This window comes from Ahaetulla prasina, chromosome 14 (genome assembly GCF_028640845.1).
Source record: "Ahaetulla prasina isolate Xishuangbanna chromosome 14, ASM2864084v1, whole genome shotgun sequence".
NCBI classification, from domain to species: domain Eukaryota; kingdom Metazoa; phylum Chordata; class Lepidosauria; order Squamata; family Colubridae; genus Ahaetulla; species Ahaetulla prasina.
In genome coordinates, this window is record NC_080552.1 from 4,215,873 (window position 1) to 4,240,663 (window position 24,791).

Here is a 24,791-nt window from a genome sequence, read left to right on the forward strand (position 1 = left end):
TTTTTATACCGCCCTTCTCCCGAAGGACTCAGGGCGGTGTACAGCCAAAGATAAAACACGAAATATATACAATTAAAACATTTAAAACATAGCAAATTACAAATCTCTTCCACTTGGCCTGCCTCTGGCTCCTGGAGCTGAGCCAGGGAAGCCGGTGCTCCTGATGTAAGTCCTGATGGCCCTTCCCACTCACTGTCCAAGTCACTTTCTGGCAGGAGGCCCAGCTCGGGGGGCGCAGACACAACACCCGTGGTTTTAGCTGCCCCCTGAAGCATGCAGTGCTGTAGCCAAAAAGGGCTCTGAGGAAGGAAATCTCTAAGTCTGGAGTTGCAGCCCAATTGGTCTTGCTTTTCACGGTCCTTGTTCAGCTGATGGGGGTCTGGACTGTAGCTTCAGTTATCCCTTGCTGTTGCTGCAACCCTAGATGAAATTTTAAGAGTCACATGCTTGCCCATCCCTGGTGTAAAGGAAGCGGCTGTTCTTTTCTGGCACAATTCACACCATAAATCAGTGCTTTGCCACAACTCACAACTACTGCATAAAACTTGCCCTGTGCCTCTTTAGAGTTTACCGCCCATGGCCCCCGTTCAACTGTTCTGCCTCAATCACGATGCATCATGCATGGAGTTCAACTCTGGGTATTGTAACGCTGGGCCTTTGGAAGTTTGCAAGAACTCTTTTCTCTGAAGAAACAGCTGTACATTGTTTTTTTTAAAGGAACGTTGCAAAGCTCTCCCTCCAAATTTGGCATAGTTAGCAATCAACGTGTGTGTGAGACCTACATTATATCACATATTCCTTCCCCAGTTAACTCTTGGCTCTTCCCCCCCCCCCCCAAAAAAAATATCCTCTTTCCTGCCATCAAAAAATGTTACGGCTTATGACCACAGCTGAGCCAAACGTTTCCGTTGCTAAATGAAACATTTGCTAAGTGAGTTTTGTCTCATTTTACAACATTTCTTGCCGCGGTTGTTAAGGGAATCACTGCAGTTGTTAAATACGTCACACGGTCATTAAGTGAATCTGGCTTTCCCATGGACTTGGCTTGCCAGAAGGTCACAAAAGGGGATCACGTGACTCCGGGGCACTGCAACCGTCGTAAGCACGAGTCAGAAACTGCCAAACTGTGTTTGAATTATGATCACATGACCATGGGGATGCCCTAATGATCAAAAGAGTGAAAAAGGGCCATAAGTCACTTTTTTTCAGTGCTGTTGTAACTTGGAACAGTCACTAAATGAACTATTGTAAGTCAAGGACTACCCATATTTCCTCTGTGCAGATTGATGACTTTTGGGGGGCGAGGGGGGGTGAGGAGGTATTTTGAGCATGCAGCCCTGTCCACGGTAGTTTAAAACCAGGGTTCTCCAAACTTGGCAACTTTTAAGACATGCGAACTTCAACTCTCAGAATTTCCCCAGCCATCTATGAAATTGAACTACACCTGTCTGAAAGCTGCCAAGTTTGGAGAGCCCAGGCGGGAGCAGCTGCTTTGGGTCTCCTAGACCAGCGGTCACCAACTGATGGTCTGTGGACCACTGATGGTCCGTGAGAAAATTTTGGTGGTCTGCAGAAAAATTATTTGCACTAAATTAGGGGTCCTCAAACTACAGCTCCTGGACTGGATACGTGCAATGAACGTTTGTGTTGCTGCAGAAGTCTCCCCCTTCGGGGTCTTTTTGTGTGGGTTGGAAAGTGGGAAAAATTCCGACTTGGGGTCTGCTTCAGCCTCCTGGTTTGGGGCTTTGGGTGAATGCTGGAGGGAAGTGCCACTGGTGGCGAAGAGCTGGAGGACCTTGTTCCAGTGGGACTGCATCATGGCCTGGTGCTGGCTGACCATCTCAGCCCGCTGAGCCTCCAGGCGCCGGTACCTAGCCTTGCACTCCCGCAGGTCTTCCCTCTGCTTGGAAAGCTTATGCTTGTAGTCCTCAGTGAGATGCTTCTGTTGAGCCTCCTTCTCGGTCAGATCCAATTTGAACTGAACCAGCTGTTTTGCCAACTCTTTCTCCTGGCTTCCAAAGCTGACAGGCTGTTTAGCTCTAACAACTGCTTCCCATTGGGGCCCAGAGGAGTCCTAAGGAGTGGCTGGCAGAGGAGGGGCAAGGAGAGGCCAGCAAGATGCCCCTCAACGTGAGTGACATCGAGTTGAATATGCCCACCCAGCCAGTCATTAGGCAGATCATATTAGTGGTCCGCAGGATCTAAAATTATGAAGTTAGGTCCAAAAGGTTGGTGACCCCTGTCCTAGACGGAGAATTCCCCTCTTCGCCCCCTGGCAAAAGGGATCCTTAGTCCGTCCGGTGTCTTAGCTGCTTTCAACCTGGGAGCTGCCGAGAGTTAGTGAGGTGTTTTAAATGAATAAATAAAATTCTCTCCCCCTCCCTGATTATGAAGGAAGATGAATTTTTGGTATCTGGATCCCAAACCTCTAGTCCAGTGGTGATATCTTCATTGATTTGCCACCAGTTTGCTCCCCGCACATGTGCGTTGCATGCTAAGTGCGCGCTTTGCGCACACATGCATGTGTGGTGCACACCAAATGCACGCTGCACACAAGCGCGCAGTGCATGTCAAATGCAAACTGCATGCGCAGTGCACACCAAACCCATGCTGTGCGTTTGCACATGTGCAGTATGCACCAAACGCACACTGCGTGCGGAAAAAGGAAGCTTGGGAAGGTAAGTAGAACTGGGGGGGGGAACAGTTGTGCCGCGCGATTTAGATTCACTAGAAAGCAGGATTTCCTGCTTTTTAGCAATTTTAAATCACGCGGCACAGCTGATTGTTGGAAATACGGTTCAGACCAACCAGGCGTCTTTTTTTTAACTACTGGTTCACCAAACTGGTAGCTTTTATCACTAGCGGTTCACTCAAACCGGTAGGATTTCACCACTGCTCTGAGCTAATTCCAACTAGCTGGCAGCAGAAAGATACAGCAGACAGACACAGTTCTTTAATAATGCCTTGTAGTTATGATCTGGATTTTTTGCGAATGAAAGGTTTTGCTTGGGCCCTAGAGAATTCTGCTTATACCCCTGCCCGGCCCCCTCTTTAGAGATATTTAGCTGGGGGCCTGATGGGGGGAAGAATAGAATAGAATAGAATAGAATAGAATAGAATAGAATAGAATAGAATAGAATAGAGTAGAATAGAATAGAATAGAATAGAATAGAATTTTTTATTGGCCAAGTGTGATTGGACACACAAGGAATTTGTCTTGGTGCAGATGCTCTCAGTGTACATGAGTGAAGTGAACTCATGTTGGCCTGAATGTGAGGTGCTTTTTTTGCATCCTAAGAAAACGGAGCCCCAGTTTGCAAGCTGTGCTTAAATTCAAAAGGTGTAAGTGTTTTTTCTCATGAACACTTAGAGATTGTGGGTCATGCTCTTCCTCCTCTCTCTCCTCCTCCTCCTTCTCAGGGTGAGCTCCCCAGCCATTCACAACCTGGAGCTTCCTTCTCTGCCATTATACAGGTGGTTCCTCGGCTTACAACACTTCATTTAATGACCGTTCAAAGTCACGACGGCTCTGAAAAAGTGACTTATGACTGTTTTTCACACTTACATGACCATTTCAGCAACCTTGTGGATCACATGATCAAAATTCAGGTGCTTGGCAATTGACTCGCATTTATGACGGTTGCACAGTGTCCAGGGGCCTTTTGCGACTTTCTGACAAGCCAAGTCAAGGGGGAAGCCAGATTCACTTAACAACTGCCGTGATTCACTTTAACATCTGCGGCAAGTAAAGTCGTGAAATGGAGCAAAGCTCCCTTAATAACTGTCTTTCTTAGCAACAGAAATTTTGGGCTCAATTGTAGTTGTAAGCCCAAGGACTTATCTGTAAATTCTGTCTTCCCAAACTCCCCGGCCTGGCGGAGTGTTGCTGTGTTTGAGCAAAAGGGAGGCGCCTTTTCCTTCTCACACGCGTGTGTTCTGTTGGTTGCAGGAGCCTCTGGTGTTTGCTGAGCAGCCTTCTGTGAAGCTCTGTTGCCAGTTGTGTTGCAGCGTGTTTAAAGATCCCGTGATCACGACCTGTGGGGTAAGGAGCCGAACCAGGCTGCAGTTTCAGTCGTATGGAGGAGGGGGACGGGGGGAGGGTGGACACTGAGTTGGAGCCCCTTTGGTGGATCAACTTGGCCATCCGGTCCAACTTCCTGCTCAGTGCAATAATCCCAATTAATGCATCTTTCTTTGATTAGCTTTGAAATCCTCCCCGGAAGGGAGGTCAAACCGTGTAGGCCAGGGGTGTCATACCAGATTTGCTTGAGGGTTGTGTTTGACCTTGGGTGGGCGTGGCCAGCTCGACGTCACTCATGTCAGGGGGTCCTGCGGTGGCCCAAGTGCTCTGCCAGCGAAAACAGACTCCCAATCTCCGTTTTCAGCTGGGACGGCCTCCTGCAACCCTCTGCCAGCAAAAACGGAGCTCGGGAGGGCCGTGTGCAGCACTCTCCATGCCCCTCAGTCTCACGCCACCTCCTTCAGGTCCGCCATGGTCATCCCAGTGTCATCCTTTATAGTGCTCAGGCAGTCCCCTCTTCTTTTTCCGGTGATCACTCCCAGCATTTGCCTTTTGTGTCTTTTTGGCCAGTTGAACATTTTTATTCAGTTATAGAATATTATAAGATACGGAATACAAAAGTCAATAGAAAAGCAGTGGGTGAAGAGAAGTGAGGAAGGATAAGAAAAAAAGAAAGAAAAAGAAGCATTTAACTTACGACTCTGTTGCAGTAAAATAAGGCATTAAAAAAAGTACAGATAAACAGAGTTAGAAGGGACCTTGTAGGTCATCTAGTCCAACCCCCTGCCCAAGCAGGAGACCCTACGTCATTTCTGACAAATGGCAGTCCAGTCTTTTCTTGAAAGCCTCTAGGGATAAAGCTCTCACAACTTCCGAAGGGAACTTCTGTTCCATCAGTTGATTGCTCTCCCTGTCAGAAAAGTTCTCCTTATTTCTAGGTTGAATCTCTCCTTGATCAGTTTCCATCCATGATTTCTTGTCTGGCCTTCGGGTGCTTTGGAAAATAGCTTGACCCCCTCCTCTTTGGGGCAGCCCCTCAAATACTGGAAGACTGCTATCCTGTCTCCCCTGGTCCTTCTCTTCACTAGACCAGCCATGCCCAGTTCCTGCAACCGTTCATCATATGTTTTAGCCTCCAGTCCATTGACATCAAATCACAACCTTTTGTTTTTTCATAATAATATGAACAAGCCATTCCTATAAGGATCTGTCAGCCTACTGTGAAAATCAAAGTTTCATTCTTTTCCACTTCAAGCCTGAAGTTCAGAAGCAGTCTGAATGACTTTTTAAATGAGTCAGTTTTCATGACATGACGGAAGTATGACAGCCTCTGGCCAGCGATTCTGGCTTCAAGGGATATTTTGGGTGAAGTTCAGTCTAGGACTTCTTGGTTATTTTTACAGTCCACGGGATGCGGTAATAGTCACCTCCAGCCACACAGTTCAAAGGCGTCCACCCTTCTCTTAGCTGCCTTTTTCAGAATCTAAAGTTTTGCAGCCATAAATAGCGATCGGAAAAAATTATTGCGTTAGCTAATCTGCATTGGATTGCGAGACTGATGTCTTTGTTCTTCTAGATGTCATTCATGCCAGGCATTGCAGCCCACAAAGATGGTTTGGACACGCAGAGAGCACACGAGCCCTTGTGGTTTCCTAAACAAGGGTTAATGGCACGTGGAGAGACCCAACAGAGCCCATCCAGCCAGAACCCCCTTTCTATTGTGCAGTTCCCTCACGGTTTTTCCAGCCAGCTGCTCTGACATGTTTTGGGGAATGTCGGAATGGAAATTGGGAGCAGGGCCCAGATTGCTCTCTGCTCAGCTGCAGGCTGTTTTGGCCTCTCTGTCGAGAACATTTTCCTGAATGGGTAGAGCAGGAAAGGGAAGTGAGCAGCTGGGGAGGAATGACCCTTCAGTTGGGGGCTGCAGAGCCCCCTCCTTCTCTCCCCAGTAGAGGAGAGTAAGGCCAGCATTGAGCAAAACACTTGTAGCCAATTCAGTTTGGCGGCCTGAAGAATGTGGTTGTGCTCGGTTTATCCTGGAGAATCTAGGAAGGAAGGTGAAGGTCTGTGTCTCCTTCCCAGAGGTTCTGCGTGGCTGCCCAGGCTTCACTCCTTCCAGCTGTGGCTTATGGTCACCTTTTAGAGAATGTTGCTGGCAGGGGTGAAATGCTCCTGTTCGGACCTGATCGCCCGATCCAGTAGCAATGGCAGCGGGTGGTTTGGAGAACCAGTAGCAAAAATCGCTGCCCCCCCCCCATGTCCAGCTGAGCTGTGTGATCAACAGGTGTTTTTTTTTTTTACTTTTAAAAGCATTTTTTCTTCGGCCGAAAAAATGCTTTTAAAAGTAAAAAAAAAAGCCTCTGATGATCACACGGCTCAGCTGGGTGGTAGCCAAAAAGTGGGGGGGGGGAATCCGTTTTTCCTCCCAGCAGCCTTCCCTGAAGCCCTGCTAGGCAAAAATGGGGTGTGTGTGAGGGGTTTGTTTTTGAGAGAGAGAGAGAGAGAGAAAGAAAGGAGGGAGGGAAGGAGGGAGGCAGAAAAGGAAGGAAGGAGGAGTGACACTAGACAAAACTGACACTAGACGCAGCTTCAGAGGATAATCCAGGGCTGGAAGGGACCTGGAGGTCATCTAGTCCAACCCTGCTCCAGCAAGACTTTCTTAGTGAGTTTCTATCTTTTGATTCCCCAGTCACATGGTTACATAGCCATGCCCACCCAGTCACATGACCCCCCCAAGCCACGCCCACAGAACCGGTAGCAAAAAAAAATTAGATTTCACCCCTGGTTCCCGGCTGCCTTGACTGCCACAGAAGCACTTCCTTGTCACCGACACAAAACCCAGGAGGATATTGTGAATCAAGATCCTATCAGTGATGTGTGTGGGGAAAAAGAACGAATTAGAAAGAAACAGTTCCAAATAGTATCACTTTTAGAGCTCAATAGTATCCCTAGCCTCTTAAGTTCGGTAAAACCCCTGGGTGCTTCAGTAGTGCGGGAGACTTAATCTTCAGTCACGGATGTGCCAATTCTCGGGCTCTCAAGAGTTGAGCAGCTGGCCCAGAAGGCCCTCTTGAACCCTGTGGATCAGTTCTTGGTCATTGTCGTCTCTCCCAAACTCTCCTCTGACTTTTCTGTCATTCCTAAGTAACAAAAATAGCCATAGACGATCAGTAGGAATGCAATTAAAACAGAACACTGGAATTCGGTAAAAATCTTGAGACAAGCACAAAAAAATTGTAACACAGCTTTTTAGCTTAACTTGTTCCTTCCTCCTCTAATGTCTTGTGACTCCCTGCCCTATTCCTCACAGTAGGACAGCAAGTTGCACCAAACCACTTCATAAATCTGAGCTTCAGTTGTCCAGCCCAGTAGGCTTCCTACCAGGCATCAGTCAGTTGCTTTCCCTGTTTAACGCTTCGGCAGATACAGATTAACAAAGTTGGAAGGGAACTTGTAGGTCATCTAGTCCAACCCCCCGCCCAAGCAGGAGACTACACCATTTCTGACAGATGGAAGTCCAATCACTTCTTGAAAGCCTCCAGTGATAACTCACTTTTTTTCAGTTCCGTTGTAACTTTGAACCATCACTAAGTGAACTGTTATAAGTCGAGGACTACCTGTACCTGTATATAGTGATGGATAGCGTATATCCTGTAGTTTTTAATATGCAAGTTGAGATCCATCTTCCTCTGCTGTTGAATTTTAAGCTTTCCCACACTTCATTCCCCTGCAAGAGTTTTAAATAGAAAGACTGAGGGTTCTGATCAGATGCTATAACTTAACACACACAAAGTGCATAATTTTAAGTGGAGTTCTAAATCCTAAAATAAAACCAATTCTGAATTCTGAATGAAACGAAGCTTTCGGTAAGACTCAGGCGAATGGCATCTGCCTGGAAGAAAAAAATGCAATGGTCGTAGGAAAAGGAAATGTGTCACCTTTTTATAGTCCAGAATGCAGCCATCGGATAAAAAGAACATTTTCAAGATCTGAGTTTCTACATATTGAATTCATTTTTTCAATCTTTCCCAGGTTGCACGTGAGGAAGAACAATGCAATTTGTCTTTGTTTAGCTTTCTTAGTGTTGAGTTGGACACATGGAGGCTGAATACAGGCTCTAGATTTTTTTCCAAAAAGATCTGGAGAAAAGGAGCCCAATCCACCAGTTGTAGCTCCTGGAGCAAAGTGGATTAAAACGGGTGGGTCTCTAGGACAGGGTTCTCCAACCTTGGCAACTTTAAGACTGGTGGATTTCAACTCCCAGAATTCCTAGCCAGCTTTGCTGGCTAGGGAATTCTGGGAGTTGAAGTCCACCAGTCTTATAGTTGCCAAGGTTGGATAGCTGGTTGATGAATTCTGGGAGTTGAAGTCCACCAGTCTTAAAGTTGCCAAGGTTGGATAGCTGGTTGATGAATTCTGGGAGTTGAAGTCCACCAGTCTTAAAGTTGCCAAGGTTGGATAGCTGGCTGAGGAATTCTGGGAGTTGAAGTCCACCAGTCTTAAAGTTGCCAAGGTTGGATAGCTGGGAGTTGAAGTCCACCAGTCTTAAAGTTGCCAAGGTTGGATAGCTGGGTGCTTCAGTAGTGCGGAGACTTAATCTTCAGTCACGGATGTGCCAATTCTCGGGCTCTCAAGAGTTGAGCAGCTGGCCCAGAAGGCCCTCTTGAACCCTGTGGATCAGTTCTTGGTCATTGTCGTCTCTCCCAAACTCTCCTCTGACTTTTCTGTCATTCCTAAGTAACAAAAATAGCCATAGACGATCAGTAGGAATGCAATTAAAACAGAACACTGGAATTCGGTAAAAATCTTGAGACAAGCACAAAAAAATTGTAACACAGCTTTTTAGCTTAACTTGTTCCTTCCCCCTCTAATGTCTTGCGACTCCCTGCCCTATTCCTCACAGTAGGACAGCAAGTTGCACCAAACCACTTCATAAATCTGAGCTTCAGTTGTCCAGCCCAGTAGGCTTCCTACCAGGCATCAGTCAGTTGCTTTCCCTGTTTAACGCTTCGGCAGATACAGATTAACAAAGTTGGAAGGGAACTTGTAGGTCATCTAGTCCAACCCCCCGTCCAAGCAGGAGACTACACCATTTCTGACAGATGGAAGTCCAATCACTTCTTGAAAGCCTCCAGTGATAACTCACTTTTTTTCAGTTCCGTTGTAACTTTGAAACATCACTAAGTGAACTGTTATAAGTCGAGGACTACCTGTACCTGTACATAGTGATGGATACCGTATATCCTGTAGTTTTTAATATGCAAGTTGAGATCCATCTTCCTCTGCTGTTGAATTTTAAGCTTTCCCACACTTCATTCCCCTGCAAGAGTTTTAAATAGAAAGACTGAGGGTTCTGATCAGATGCTATAACATAACACACACAAAGTGCATAGTTTTAAGTGGCGTTCTAAATCCTAAAATAAAACCAAAGTTCTGAATGAAACGAAGCTTTCGGTAAGACTTAGGCGAATGGCATCTGCCTGGAAGAAAAAAATGCAATGGTCGTAGCAAAAGGAAATGTGTCACCTTTTTATAGTCCAGAAAACAGCCATCGGATAAAAAGAAACATTTTCAAGATCTGAGTTTCTAGATATTGAATTCATTTTTTCAATCTTTCCCAGGTTGCACGTGAGGAAGAACAATGCAATTTGTCTTTGTTTAGCTTTCTTAGTGTTGAGTTGGACACATGGAGGCTGAATACAGGCTCTAGATTTTTTTCCAAAAAGATCTGGAGAAAAGGAGCCCAATCCACCAGTTGTAGCTCCTGGAGCAAAGTGGATTAAAACGGGTGGGTCTCTAGGACAGGGTTCTCCAACCTTGGCAACTTTAAGACTGGTGGAATTCAACTCCCAGAATTCCTCAGCCAGCAAAGCTGGCTGAGGAATTCTGGGAGTTAAAGTCCACCAGTCATAAAGTTGCCAAGGTTGGATAACTGGCTGAGGAATACTGGGAGTTGAAGTCCACCAGTCTTATAGTTGCCAAGGTTGGATAGCTGGTTGATGAATTCTGGGAGTTGAAGTCCACCAGTTTTATAGTTACCAAGGTTGGATAGCTGGCTGAGGAATTCTGGGAGTTGAAGTCCATCAGTCTTAAAGTTGCCAAGGTTGGATAGCTGGGAGTTGAAGTCCACCAGTCTTAAAGTTGCCAAGGTTGGATAGCTGGCTGAGGAATTCTGGGAGTTGAAGTCCACCAGTCTTAAAGTTGCCAAGGTTGGATAGCTGGCTGAGGAATTCTGGGAGTTGAAGTCCACCAGTCTTAAAGTTGCCAAGGTTGGATAGCTGGCTGAGGAATTCTGGGAGTTGAAGTCCACCAGTCTTATAGTTGCCAAGGTTGGATAGCTGGCTGAGGAATTCTGGGAGTTGAAGTCCACCAGTCTTAAAGTTGCCAAGGTTGGATAGCTGGCTGAGGAATTCTGGGAGTTGAAGTCCACCAGTCTTAAAGTTGCCAAGGTTGGATAGCTGGCTGAGGAATTCTGGGAGTTGAAGTCCACCAGTCTTAAAGTTGCCAAGGTTGGATAGCTGGCTGAGGAATTCTGGGAGTTGAAGTCCACCAGTCTTAAAGTTGCCAAGGTTGGATAGCTGGTTGATGAATTCTGGGAGTTGAAGTCCACCAGTCTTAAAGTTGCCAAGGTTGGATAGCTGGCTGAGGAATTCTGGGAGTTGAAGTCCACCAGTCTTATAGTTGCCAAGGTTGGATAGCTGGTTGATGAATTCTGGGAGTTGAAGTCCACCAGTCTTAAAGCTGCCACGGTTGGATAGCTGGCTGAGGAATTCTGGGAGTTGAAGTCCACCAGTCTTAAAGTTGCCAAGGTTGGGGACCCTGCTCTAGAAAGCAGAGGCTACCTAATAGGACCCACAGAGGTTGCCCCCTGGTGGGGAAAACAGGCATTGTGTGATACACACCCCATATCTTACCGCCTTGTGTTCTCTTTCTCCACAGCACACGTTTTGCAGGAGATGTGCCTTAACCTCTGGTACGTACTGAAGTCCTTTTGAGCATTGTATTTGAATGACAGGTAGTCCTCGACTTATGACCACAAAAATTTCAGTGGTTAAGTGAGACATTCATTAAGTGAGTTTTGCCCCATTTTGCGACCTTTCCTGCCGTTGTTAAGTTAGTCACATGGTTGTTGAGTGAATCTGGCTTCCCCATTGACTTTGTTTGTCAGAAGGTCTCCAAAGGGGATCCCACGCCCCCAGGACACTGCAAGCGTCATAAATGTGAGTCGGTTGCCAGGCGGCTGAATTTTGATCACGTGGCCATGGAGATGATGCAAAGGTCGTAAGTGTGAAAAACAGTCATAAAGTCACTTTTTTCAACGCCGTTGTAGCTTTGGACAGTCACTAAATAAACTGTTGTAAGTCCGGGACTACCTGCCTTGTTGGAAAGTGCAGGCATTCTTTTTTCTTTCGCTTATCTTTTGCTTCTTCGTCAAATACAAATTTTAAAAAATGGCACCCAGGCTTTCCTTGTTGATTGGATTCGTGAACTTTTTATGGCCTCTGAGAAATTTCACTCGTCCAAGTGCAGCTCTGGAAATTCCCTTTGGCTACGAAGATCAGAGTAGTGGACTTTGGTGGACCAGGGCTGTACAACTCTGGCGAGGCGTGCAGTTGCCAGGGCAATGATAGCAAGTAGATCATCCTCTTTTAATTACCCCATAATCTGGGCAACTGAATGGAGCTGAGTGTTTACTGGCCGGATGCCTTTCCTGTCGCCAGTGCGGAGTTTTATTCAGGGGTGAAATGTAAAATTTGTTACTACCAGTTCTGTGGGCATGGCTTGGTGTGGGGGGAGTAATGTGACTGGGTGGGCATGGCCACTTTTTTTTGTTTTTTACTTTTAAAAGCATTTTTTCTACAACCTCTTTGGCCGAAGAAGTTGTAAAAAAAATGCTTTTAAAAGCCTGGGATGATCAGGCAACTCAGCTGGGATCGCCAGAGGAAAAAAAAGCTTTTAAAGGGTTCTGACGATCCCAGCTGAGTTGCCTGATTGCCAGAACCTTTTAAAAGCATTTTCTTCTACAACCTCTTCGGCTGAAGAGGTTGTAAAAAAATGCTTTTAAAAGGTTCTGGCGATCAGGCAAGTCAGCTGGGATTGCCAGAGGAGCCTTTAAAAGCATGTTTTCTACAAGCTCTTCAGCGGAAGAGGTTGTAAAAAAATGCTATTAAAGGATTCTGACGATCCCAGCTGAGCTGCGCGATCATCAGAGGTTGTTTTTTTTTACTTTTAAAAGCATTTTTTCGGACAAAGAAAAAATGCTTTTAAAAGTTAAAAAAAAAACCTCTGATGATCGCGCAGCTCAGCTGGTCATCGAGGGGGCCAGGAATTTTTGCTACCGGTTCTCCGAACCACCCGCCGCCATCGCTACCAGATCGAGCGATCCAGTCCCAACCGGGAGCATTTCACCCTGGGTTTTATTCAGCAGACATATTCTCATTGCGCCCAGAGAGAGAAATATCTGCCTCTACCTAGAATCGAACTCACAGCCTACTGATTGTGAGGAGAGAGCTCCACCTCCACCTGGAGTTCAAATTTTCCCCTCAGAGTGTTTTTAAAAGGGTTATAACCCTATTGGATGTCAGCTCAGGATGGTGTCTGGATGATGTCACGCTCACCAAGGGTCTCTCCCTGCAGACAAGTGCCCAGTGGACAATGCCAAACTGACAGTGGTGGTGAACAACATTGCAGTGGCCGAACAAATCGGGGAGCTCTTCATTCACTGCAAGTACGGCTGCCGGTCCAGCGTGAGTGGCAAGCCTTCGGTCTTCGAGGTGGACCCCCACGGGTGCCCCTTCACCATTAAACTGAGTGCCAGGAAGTAAGTGAGCTGAGTGAAGCCTCTTCCCGTGATCACTGGTTTCTTTGGGCACGGCTGCATTCTCCCTCCCCTTGCTCCCCCCCCTCACCCCATGTCTTTGACGGTACAATTGAGGATGGGCTGTGGGCAGATTTGGGAAGAGACCTGACCTGGGAATAGTGCTGCTGCGGACAAAGGGAAGACTTTTTTCCCCAAGAAATCTAAGCTCGGGGGATGGAAGAGGAATGGTTAAAGTTTTTAAGCCTTTGGGTGGTTTTCAAAGGTAGAGATGGGAGGAGCGCCTGCCCCCCCCCATGAGCCCCCCACAAATGGCTCCTTTGTCTTAAAACTATCCTAAATAATTAAACAGTTGGCTGAAAAGCACAGCTGAAATTCAGCCATTTTGCGACTGCCTTTTGATGGCCAAAGATCAAATTATCGGGGAGGGTCCTAAATGGAGCTTATCCGTGTCTCTGGAAATTCTCAATCTTTCATGTCATGGTTGTCCCAAAGGTGCTTTTTTGAGAGGCAACTGGACTTTCTGGTTTTTCTTTGAAGACATTTCACTTCTCATCCCCAGTCCTTTCAGTGGTTCCAAGAAGGCCCCACACCCACTGATGACACAGATACGCCTCCAGGTGACCTCAAGGATCCTCTAAAACAGGGGTCCCCAACCTTGGCAACTGTAAGCCTGGTGGACTTCAACTCCCAGAATTCCCCAGCCAGCTTTGCTGGCTGGGGTATTCTGGGAGTTGAAGTCCTCCAGGCTTAAAGTTGCCGAGGTTGGAGATCCCTGCTCTAAAAGGATACCAATGACCAGCTGTGTGCAAGGAGTATAAATCCTTCCATTCCCCACCATCCAGTCAGAGCTGAAGAAGCTTCTTGGATGAGAAGTGAAACATCTTCAAAGAAAAACAATAAGTCCAGTTGCCTCTTGAAAAAGCACCTTTGGGACAGCTTATCAATGGGTTGCTGCAGAAGAAGCTGCATAGGATGAAACAAAATGTGGGCTTCTCTCGAGATCTATTTCAGTCCCCTTTGTTGCAGAACTGGCAAAACTGCGTTCAATACTTTATTGAATTAACGAAACCTTTTCTGGCTCAGGATTGTTCGTTCAGCTAATCCACAGCTCTATTTCCATAGCCGGAGCTCATAAGACTACAAAAGCTGGATGGTTATAGCCCAGCATCATGGAACAATAGAGTGATTTTGGGTTGGGGGGGGGAGAATGATGATTCTTCTCATCTCATCAATTTTCATTTCGGTAAAAGCGTGGCTTTTGTTTTTCACCTTGCCAACCAAAGCATCCGTTTTGTGTGTGAGTGTTTGTAAAAATCTCACCCACTCAAATATTGGTACTGGGCTTTATGGCAAATCTGTGGAAATGCCCAGCTGCCCTCACGTTATCTAAAGAGGGAGATGTCCAGAGAGCTTCCCTGGTGCCACTGCAGAAAAATATCTGGTCCCTTTGCCAAAGAATAGTAATCCAGTGAAGCTGTGTGTGTGTTTGTGTGTGTGAGAGAGAGAGATAGATACTCATCTTCTGACATCCCCCTCTTTTATATTTAGGGACCATGAAGGCAGCTGTGACTACCGGCCAGTGCGCTGCCCCAACAATCCAAGTTGCCCTCCATTGCTCAAGATGAACCTGGAGGCACATCTGAAGGAGTGTGAGCACATCAAGTGCCCTCACTCCAAATACGGGTAAGCAGGGATCCACGACCTCCTAGGGGAGTCTTGCCTTCTTTGCCCATCCCGAGGGTCTTTTCCCAGGCCTCGGCCCCGTGATGCCTGACTCTAGGCCAGGGGTGTCAAACTCGCGATGACACGTCATCACATGATGTATCTGAACTTTTTTCCCCATCGCTAAACTGGGGGTGGGCGTAGCCAGTGTGTGACACATCTGGCCTGCAGGCCGTGAGTTTGACACCTCTGCTCTAGGCTGTTCTGCAACATCTAGTCTCAAGAACGCTCCCTCAAATCAGAAGCCGGTTTCGTTCTAATCATAATAAATGTGGCACATACTGTATATGTTTAATGTCTTCCATTCTGTCTCTAAATGTACAGTAGTGGCCAAAATTGTGGAAACCTTTTGGGAAAAGTGTATTTTTGAGGTTTGATGGTAATAACACTACTTTGTTGGACATGGTGGCTTAGTGGCTAAGACGCTGAGCTTGTTGATCGAAAGGTCGGCAGCTCAGCAGTTCAAATCCCTAGTGCTGCCGCGTAACAGGGTGAGCTCCCGTTACTTGTCCCAGCTTCTGCCAACCTAGCAGTTCAACAGCACGTAAAAAATGCAAGTAGAAAAATAGGGACCACCTTTGATGGGAAGGTAACAGCGTTCCATGTGCCTTTGCCATTGAGTCATGCTGGCCACATGACCACGGAGACATCTTCAGACAGTGCTGGCTCTTTGGCTTTGAAACGGAGATGAGCACTGCCCCCTAGAGTCAGGAACGACTAGCACATATGTGCGAGGGGAACCTATACCTTTACCTTTAACATCACTTTTCTTTTTGGAGTTTCAAGATAATCCTATTCCACTGCTGGAATGGCCTGGGAATAGCTCAGAGCTTCACCCAATTGAAAAGCTATGGAGCTGACTAAAGAAATTTGTTAGTCAGAAGCGACCCAGCAATAAAACCCAGTTAATAGAAGCCATCCTTCAATCTTGGTTTCACATTATAATAGCTGCAGAACTAGAAGACTTGGGCCACTCCATGGGAAGACATTGTAAGGCCGTAATTCATGCTAAAGGTTACCTGACTAAATATTAACTGACTTGGTGATAATTTTTGTATATCTCACTTTTTCTATGGTGATAATTTTTGTATATCCCTGTTTTTTCTACATGTTTCACTTTTCTTCTTGATACTGTAACTGCTATTCTAATAGCAAATCTTTCATAAAAGTTATTGGATTACATTCTTGATTAAATTGTCTTTCCATTGGTATATAATTTTATGATACTACTCCCCCAAAAAAGTGGTGGTATTAACTAGTTTTAGAAAATACACTTTTCCCAAAAGGTTTCCCCAATTTTGGCCACTACTGTATGCGGTTCCGCAGCTGCAGTTCAGTGAAAAGACAAGCAGGCATCAGGGGACTTACAAGCAAGGCAGCTCCCAAGAGAGCAAAGTCACTGAACAAGTAAAAGGGAGAGCAAAAGAGGACTTGAGCTTGGAAGTTTGATAGGGGAAGAGTGTGGGAGAGATTCCAGCCAGCGTGGTCAGTCAAGGAAGTTCAGGGTGATCCTAACCCTGTCGTAACGAGAACCCAAACTACCCTGATGGAAATGCAGATTAACTGAAAAAGTGACTTGAGGAAAGAAATACTGCCACACATCAGATATGCCACACATTTAAGGTCCTCTCCAAGCGGTTTTACAGAGTCAGCCTATTGCCCACAACAATCTGGGTCCTCATTTTATTCATTTATTTATTAGAATTTGTCAAACAAAAACGAGAACAAGAATAAAAGAATAAAAATACAATGACAGGGACGGATAGGGATATTAGTGCACTTATGCACACCGCCTCTACTGACCACTTAAGTATCATGTAAGGTCCACGGAAGTCAATTTGTGACTGAAACTGTGAAAATCTGTAGCTGAAACAACGGAATCAGGTAGAGTAGGAGTCTCCAACCTTGGCAACTTTAAGACTTGTGGACTTCAACTCCCAGAATTCCTGGCTGAGGAACTCTGGGAGTTGAAGTCCACAAGTTTTAAAGTTGCCAAGGTTGGAGACCCCTTGGAGACCCCTGAGGTTCTCCCCTGAGCATTCCAGACTTTGACAACTCTATTACAAACATATTTTTTCACAGTCAAGTTTAGAACGATTTACATTAAGTTAAAAGCGGTTGTTAGCACGCGTATTATTGCAATTAAAACAAAAAAGGTCATTTACAGGTAAAACATTACTGCATATAATTTTGTATGCAATTCCTAGGTCTGACCGCAAGCGACGCACTTCTAAGTTATCCAAACTGAGAATTTTGAGCCTAGTAGCCTAGGGAATTCTATTGTGTACAGAAGAGTGCAAGACTTTTCTTGTGAAATACTTTTGAACCCACATGATTGTACTGGTGTCAGATATATGATATATGGTGGGGGTTCCAAACAGTTGAACAATACTCTAAGATTGGTCTAGCATAAGTTTTATAAGCTCTAATTAGTAATACAATGTTTCCAGGAAAAAACTGCGCAAAATTAAATTTACAACTCTTAATGCTTTTTTAGCAACGCTGTTACAGTGAACTTCAGAGCATAGATCATCAGAGAGAAGTACACCTAGGTCCTTGACAAAGTGCGGGGCATCAGCTAGTTCAATGCCACCTAGCTTGCACTTGACATTCTGATTACGTTTACCAATATGTAAGACAGAGCATTTTATTGATCGAAATTTGAAGTTGCCAAATAGATGTCCATTTTTCCAACCTCAGAAGGATGGGAGGCTGAGTCAACCTTGAGTCAGTCAGGATCGAACTGCTGGCAATCGGCAGAATTAGCCTGCAGTTCTGCATTCCAACCACTGCGTCACCATGAAGGTGAGAGCTTCTTGGATACAACAAATAAACTTCCTTAGAAGAAAACAATAAGAGGAATCGGAATGCCAGAGAACAGGAAGAAGAAGAAAGTGGAAGGATCCAAATACCCTTAGAGTTGACATTGCTTTTCAGCAGGTTCGTTCTACGTGACGTCTATTGCTACCTGGCTCAATTTCACGGAAGCAAGCAGGAATCACCCAAGTCATCACAGCTCAAGGAAGCCCAGGAATCAGTTTTAGAAAGAAGCAGCATGTTGGCTCCTCTGCAGGTATTTCTCGGAGTCTCGGGACAGTTGGCCTTGAGGGAGTGTAAACAACTCCACTCAGCAGTGCCATAATTCCTGAGTGCAAACCTCCCTTCCAGTTCTCATGGGACTACTTCACACCAGTTCGCTTCCCCATCCCAAATGCCCGTGCCCCCCTCCCCGTTTCTTTGGCAGCCGAGACCAAGCATGCTGCAGAAACCCATGCTGGAGATCTGCCCGACAACCAGTTTGCTTAAATAATGAGGAGGGTTTGGGTTCCTTGACTACTCCATCCACCTGAAGGATCTAGGTAAGAGTTGGGCTATGTCTCACCCTGACTAGGAAGGATGTTGTTAGCAGCCACATTGCTAATCTCATCAGGAAAGCCTGAAGTGCTGAGACAAAGAAGAGAGCCTCCAGGATAGAGGCAAGACTTAGAGACTGGCTGGAGTCTACGAAGAGGAAATCAAGGGAAAGTACAACTCACAGTCTCAGAAATATTTTACAGCAGTCACAGCATTCTCGTGAAACAAACATAATTTGAAACCCTAACGAGAAAAGACAAAAATGAGCATCACTGAAGTATAACATGTTTTTTTCCTTTGAAGACGTTTCTCATTCATCCAGGTCATGGTTGTCCCAAAAGTGCTTTTTCAAGAGGCAACTGGACTTTCTTGTTTTTTCTTTTGAAGACGTTTCGCTTCTCATCCAAGAAGCTTCTCCAGCTCTGACTGGTTGGTGGGGAATGGAAGGATTTATATTCTTTGCAGACAGCTGGCCATTTGCATCCTTTTACCGGGTCATTGAAGCAGTTGGAGGTTTATCTGTGTCCTCAGGGTCACCTGAGTTAGTGCTCCTGGTGCCTGCAATCTGCAATTTTTCCTCTGGAAATCCATTCCTAGTCCCACACCATTCAAAGGGCATTCATCCCAAATTGGATAGCTAAAAGTTCTGTAGAGATTCTCAGTCATCCAGATCACAGTTGTCCCAAAGGTGCCTTTTTTTCAGGAGGCAACTGGACTTTGTTGTTTTTTCTTTTGAAGACATTTCGCTTCTCCTCCAAGAAAGTCTTCAAGAGAAAAAACAAGAAAGTCCAGTTGCTTCCTGAAAAAAAGAAAGAAAGAAAAAGAAGCACCTTTGGGACCCCTTCTGGTCAGCTTTTCATCTCTAGAAAAGTTCCAATATGTTTTCAGGTGCGACCTCCCTCTGCCAGCAGCCAGAGCTAGGTGGAGCAGTTGGAGGCTTATCTGTATTCTCTGGGTCACCTGGTCACCTGCTGGTGCCTGCAATCTGCAATTTTTCCTCTGGAAATCCATTCCTACTCCTACACCTGGAAATGGATTTCCAAAGGAAAAATTGCAGACTACAGGAACCAGGAGCACCACTCAGGTGACCCCGAGGACACAGATAAAGCTCCAAGTGGCCTCAACAACCCTCTAAAAGGATGCAAATGACCAGCTGTCTTCAAGGAATATAAATCCTTCCATTCCCCTCTCTCCTGTCAGAGCTGAAGAAGCTTCTTGGATGAGAAACGAAACATCTTCAAAGAAAAAACCAAGTCCAGTTGCCTCCTGAAAAAGCACCTTTGGGCCAACCGTGAAAAGAAGGACTAGGGGAGACATGATAGCAGTGTTCCAATATCTCAGGGGTTGCCACAAAGAAGAGGGAGTCAAGCTATTCTCCAAAGCACCTGAGGGTAGAACAAGAAGCAATGGGTGGAAACTGATCAAGGAGAGAAGCAATTTAGAACTAAGGAGAAATTTCCTGACAGTTAGAACAATCAATAAATGGAACAACTTGCATGCAGAAGTTGTGAATGCTCCAACACTGGAAATGTTTAAGAAAATGTTGGATAGCCATTTGTCTGAAATGGTGTAGGGTTTTCTGCCTGGGCAGGGGGTTGGACTAGAAGACCTCCAAGGTCCCTTCCAACTCTGTTATTATGTTATGTTAAATGGCCTCTTTTGTGGGGGCGGTTATGTCTGAAACGAAAGGAAGGGCAAAAAAGCCAAGGAGAAAGGGATGGGTAAGAGGTGATGCCAAGAAGGCACAATATCTTAATTCATGTTTTATGTCTGTTGTGTCTCAGAAGCAAAACAAAACCCTAACAAGCCATGGCTGCATCATTAGAGGAAAAAGGGAGGGACAGCTCAGGATGGACAAGAAGAGAATCAAAGACCAGTTAGCAAACGTAAAGCAACTTAAGTCTCTATGGCTGTGGACTCTTATTGTAGGATACTAAAGGAAGTAACAGCTATGACTGCAGAACTGTAATCCTTGGGAAATCCTGGCGCTCTGGCAAGGTCCCAGAAGATACCAAGAAGAAATGTCGTCTTTATTTTCAAAAAAGGAAACTACAGATTTATCCCCATGACATTTCTACTGTGCAAGGTCCTTGAGCAGATTATTGCATAGCATATTTATGCACCTTTAAGTAGGAATGCAGCAACGGTTATCACAGACAAATCAGACAAACCTATCTCCTTTTTTGATATTCTTACTTGTTTAATAGATTGGGGGAATGCTTTGGACAGCATTCACTTCAGCAAAGCACTAAACAAATCTTTCATGATGTTTTCATTCATAATACGACAAAATCCTGCATCCAATTTGGGCACCACACTATAAAACAGATGTTGAGACTCTAGAAAGAGTGCAGAGAAGAGCAAAAAGTAGAATAGGAGACTAGAGGCTAAAACATGAAGAACATTTGCAGGAACGGGGTATGTCTAGTTTAATGAAAAGAAGGACTAGGAGAGACACGATAGCAGTCTTCCAATATTTGAGGGGATGCCACAAAAAAGAGGGGGTCAACCTATTTTCCAGAGCACCCAAAGGCCAGACAAGGAGTAATGGATGGAAACTGAACAAGGAGAGATTCAACCTGAAATAAGGAGAAATTTTCTGACAGTGAGAACAATTAACCAGTGGAAGAGCTTGCCTTTGGTAGTTGTGGGTGCTTCATCACTGGAGTCTTTTAAGAAAAGACTGACAGCCACTTGTCTGAAATGATATAGGGTCTCCTACTTATGCAGGGGGTTGGACTAGATGACCTCCAAGGTCCCTTCCAACTCTGTTATTATGTTATGTTAAATGGCCTCTTTTGTGGGGGCGGTTATGTCTGAAACGAAAGGAAGGGCAAAAAAGCCAAGGAGAAAGGGATGGGTAAGAGGTGATGCCAAGAAGGCACAATATCTTAATTCATGTTTTATGTCTGTTGTGTCTCAGAAGCAAAACAAAACCCTAGCAAGCCATGGCTGCATCATTAGAGGAAAAAGGGAGGGACAGCTCAGGATGGACAAGAAGAGAATCAAAGACCAGTTAGCAAACGTAAAGCAACTTAAGTCTCCATGGCTGTGGACTCTTATTGTAGGATACTAAAGGAAGTAACAGCTATGATTGCAGAACTGTAATCCTTGGGAAATCCTGGCGCTCTGGCAAGGTCCCAGAAGATACCAAGAAGAAATGTCGTCTTTATTTTCAAAAAGGGAAACTACAGATTTATCCCCATGACATTTATACTGTGCAAGGTCCTTGAGCAGATTATTGCATAGCATATTTATGCACCTTTAAGTAGGAATGCAGCAACGGTTATCACAGACAAATCAGACTAACCTATCTCCTTTTTTGATATTCTTACTTGTTTAATAGATTGGGGAAATGCTTTGGACAGTAGTGTACCTTCACTTCAGCAAAGCACTAAACAAATCTTTCATGATGTTTTCATTCATAATACGACAAAATCCTGCATCCAATTTGGGCACCACACTATAAAACAGATGTTGAGACTCTAGAAAGAGTGCAGAGAAGAGCAAAAAGTAGAATAGGAGACTAGAGGCTAAAACATGAAGAACATTTGCAGGAACGGGGTATGTCTAGTTTAATGAAAAGAAGGACTAGGAGAGACACGATAGCAGTCTTCCAATATTTGAGGGGATGCCACAAAGAAGAGGGAGTCAAGCTATTCTCCAAAGCACCTGAGGGTAGAACAAGAAGCAATGGGTGGAAACTGATCAAGGAGAGAAGCAATTTAGAACTAAGGAGAAATTTCCTGACAGTTAGAACAATCAATAAATGGAACAACTTGCATGCAGAAGTTGTGAATGCTCCAACACTGGAAATGTTTAAGAAAATGTTGGATAGCCATTTGTCTGAAATGATATAGGGTCTCCTACTTATGCAGGGGGTTGGACTAGATGACCTCCAAGGTCCCTTCCAACTCTGTTATTACGTTATGTTAAATGGCCTCTTTTGTGGGGCGGTTATGTCTGAAACGAAAGGAAGGGCAAAAAGCCAAGGAGAAAACAGAAGCCTTGCATCAGAAAAGGAAAAAAATGAGGCTCAAACATTGGGGCAAGCCACTGCATATAACGAAAATCAATACAAAATGTTTTATAGATGGCATATGCCACCTGAGAAACTGGCAAAAATGTTTAAGGATAAATCAGCTAAATGTTGGAAATGTCATCAGTTACCAGGATCTTATTATCATATGTGGTGGACATGCCCAGAAGCCAAAAACTATTGGGAGAAAATAAAAGGTTGGTTAGAAGAAATGACCCAACAGCACATTGACTTAAAACTGGAGTTGTTTTTATTGGGGATCCTAGCAGAAAAAATCAGTAAAGAAAATATTTATTTGATTATACAGCAAGCAATACAAAATGTTTTATAGATGGCATATGCCACCTGAGAAACTGGCAAAATGTTTAAGGATAAATCAGCTAAATGTTGGAAATGTCATCAGTTACCAGGATCTTATTATCATATGTGGTGGACATGCCCAAAAGCCCAAAATTATTGGGAGAAAATAAAGTGTTGGTTAGAAGAAAGGTACAGATAAGCAGTGGATAATTATGTAAGAAAATGATAATAATGTATCTGTGGATAAATGGTAATAGTTTAAATTGAAGTGAAGAAAGAAGAAACAACAAAAAGATGGAGCCAGGAAGAAAACACCAAGAAGTCACACGGGAGGAATTAGTGATGTTTTAAATGTATGTTTGTCTATAAAATAAAAAACTTTAAAAAAAAACATTGGGGCAAGCCACTGCATATAATGAAAATCAATACAAAATGTTTTATAGATGGCATATGCCACCTGAGAAACTGGCAAAAATGTTTAAGGATAAATCAGCTAAATGTTGGAAATGTCATCAGTTACCAGGATCTTATTATCATATGTGGTGGACATGCCCAGAAGCCAAAAACTATTGGGAGAAAATAAAAGGTTGGTTAGAAGAAATGACCCAACAGCACATTGACTTAAAACCGGAGTTGTTTTTATTGGGGATCCTAGCAGAAAAAATCAGTAAAGAAAATATTTATTTGATTATACAGGTAATTACAGCAGCAAGAATTGTTTTTGCGCAAAATTGGAAAGCAGAGAAAATACCCCTGGAAGGAGAAATTATTAGAAAAATTTTAGATTGCGCAGAAATGAACAGATTAACTTTGATGATTAAAGAAAGAAGATTCAGAATATTTTAAAATATGGGATAAATTTTACCATCGGTTAGAAGAAAGGTACAGATAAGCAGTGGATAATTATGTAAGAAAATGATAATAATGTATCTGTGGATAAATGGTAATAGTTTAAATTGAAGTGAAGAAAGAAGAAACAACAAAAAGATGGAGCCAGGAAGAAAACACCAAGAAGTCACACGGGAGGAATTAGTGATGTTTTAAATGTATGTTTGTCTATAAAATAAAAAACTAAAAAAAAAACATTGGGGGAAGCCTGACTTGGCAGTAGACACAAGAAAGCACTTTACTCACAGAAAGAACCTTGGAATGCCTTGTGAAGTCTTACTTTCCTTTTATCAGAAGTCTTCATCCAGGCTTGGAAATCTAATGTCCAAAATGTTTTCACATATTCTGCCACAAGCAGGAGCTTGGATTGAAACGAACCCCAATTTTTGTGAGTGACAAATACCAGCTGAGAAATAATAAGTTTAAGAAACTGCAGTGAAATAGAACCTCGAGGAATCACAAGTTATTGTGATCTATTACACAGGCTGTAATTTAATGAGGCAAAAAACAGGTAACGAAGGTGCCTCTTCATAGAATTGATGCATTGGGCATATGAGAAGGTGGCACAATGCATCTATCGGATATCTTAGGCCACTCGATACATTGGTGCAATTGCAATGTGTGTAAGACTAGTGTTTTTCTGTCCATGTTGCTTTAAGCATCAGTCTTAAAATATGGGGATAATTTGGCCATGTTGTGTCTGTGGAATTTCTGCTATCGACTAGTTGTCGAATGTGGATCAGAGGCCAAATGCAAACCTTGGCCTGAAAAATCATTCTAGCACAAAGATTGTTCTTGAGCCATATCCGTCTTCGGACATTGGCGGTCACATTGGTGATCCTATTTTTATCAAAAAGGTGCTGCTGAGTTTTATCCAAACCGATCCATTAAGATTTTGAAGCCATGATGTTCTTCTTCTGCCTGGACCTCATTTGCCTTCCATCTTTCCCTGGAGGATTAAGTGAAGTATGCCACATTTTTCCGGGTGTCGCATCCCATGTCTAGCATAGTAGAACAGTTTAAAGCTGACTCTGATGTGGTCCTGGAGCACAGTTCATAAGAAGTAAAATCACAGTTTTGAAGAGGAACTTCTCATCCTGAATAACTTGCTTCCTCTCCGCTAGGTGTACTTTCATAGGAAATCAGGATACATACGAGACTCATCTGGAAATGTGCAAATTTGAGGGTCTGAAGGAGTTCCTCCAGCAAACGGATGACCGCTTCCATGAGATGCAAGTGGCCATGGCTCAGAAGGACCAGGAGATCGCCTTCCTACGCTCCATGCTTGGCAAGCTTTCCGAGAAGATAGACCAGCTGGAGAAGAGTTTGGAACTGAAGTTTGGTGAGTCTCTACAAGAAAGTAGGTGGCCCACCTAAAAACCCCCTCCACCTTCCAGATTTGCATTCTCCTTCTCTTGATACATTTCTATCATATCTTGGGGGCCAGTTTGGTGCAGGGCTTAAGGCATCAGGCTAGAAGCCAGGAGGCTGTGAGTTCTAGTGCCACCTTAGACATAATTTAGAATAGAATAGAATTTTGTTTAATTGGCCAAGTGTTTTTGGACACACAAGGAATTTGTCTTGGTGCATACGCTCTCAGTGTACATAAAAGAAAAGATACCTTCATCAAGGTACAACACTTACAA

At 44.4% G+C, this 24,791-nt stretch overlaps 1 protein-coding gene across 6 annotated transcripts in view; it reads left to right on the forward strand.

Moving 5' to 3' along the window:
• Positions 1-24,791, forward strand: part of TRAF7 (TNF receptor associated factor 7) — a 75,669-nt gene that overhangs the window by 27,762 nt on the left and 23,116 nt on the right. For all 6 annotated transcript variants that reach the window (XR_009152078.1, XM_058157052.1, XM_058157050.1 and 3 more), the window contains 5 exons: positions 3,950-4,042; positions 10,961-10,994; positions 12,659-12,842; positions 14,391-14,525; positions 24,270-24,487. Coding sequence is in view for 5 of the 6 variants with exons in the window: in XM_058157052.1 (XP_058013035.1) it covers positions 3,950-4,042; positions 10,961-10,994; positions 12,659-12,842; positions 14,391-14,525; positions 24,270-24,487 (664 nt within the window). In the remaining variant the exon portion in view is untranslated. The remainder of the gene's footprint in view (positions 1-3,949; positions 4,043-10,960; positions 10,995-12,658; positions 12,843-14,390; positions 14,526-24,269; positions 24,488-24,791) is intronic.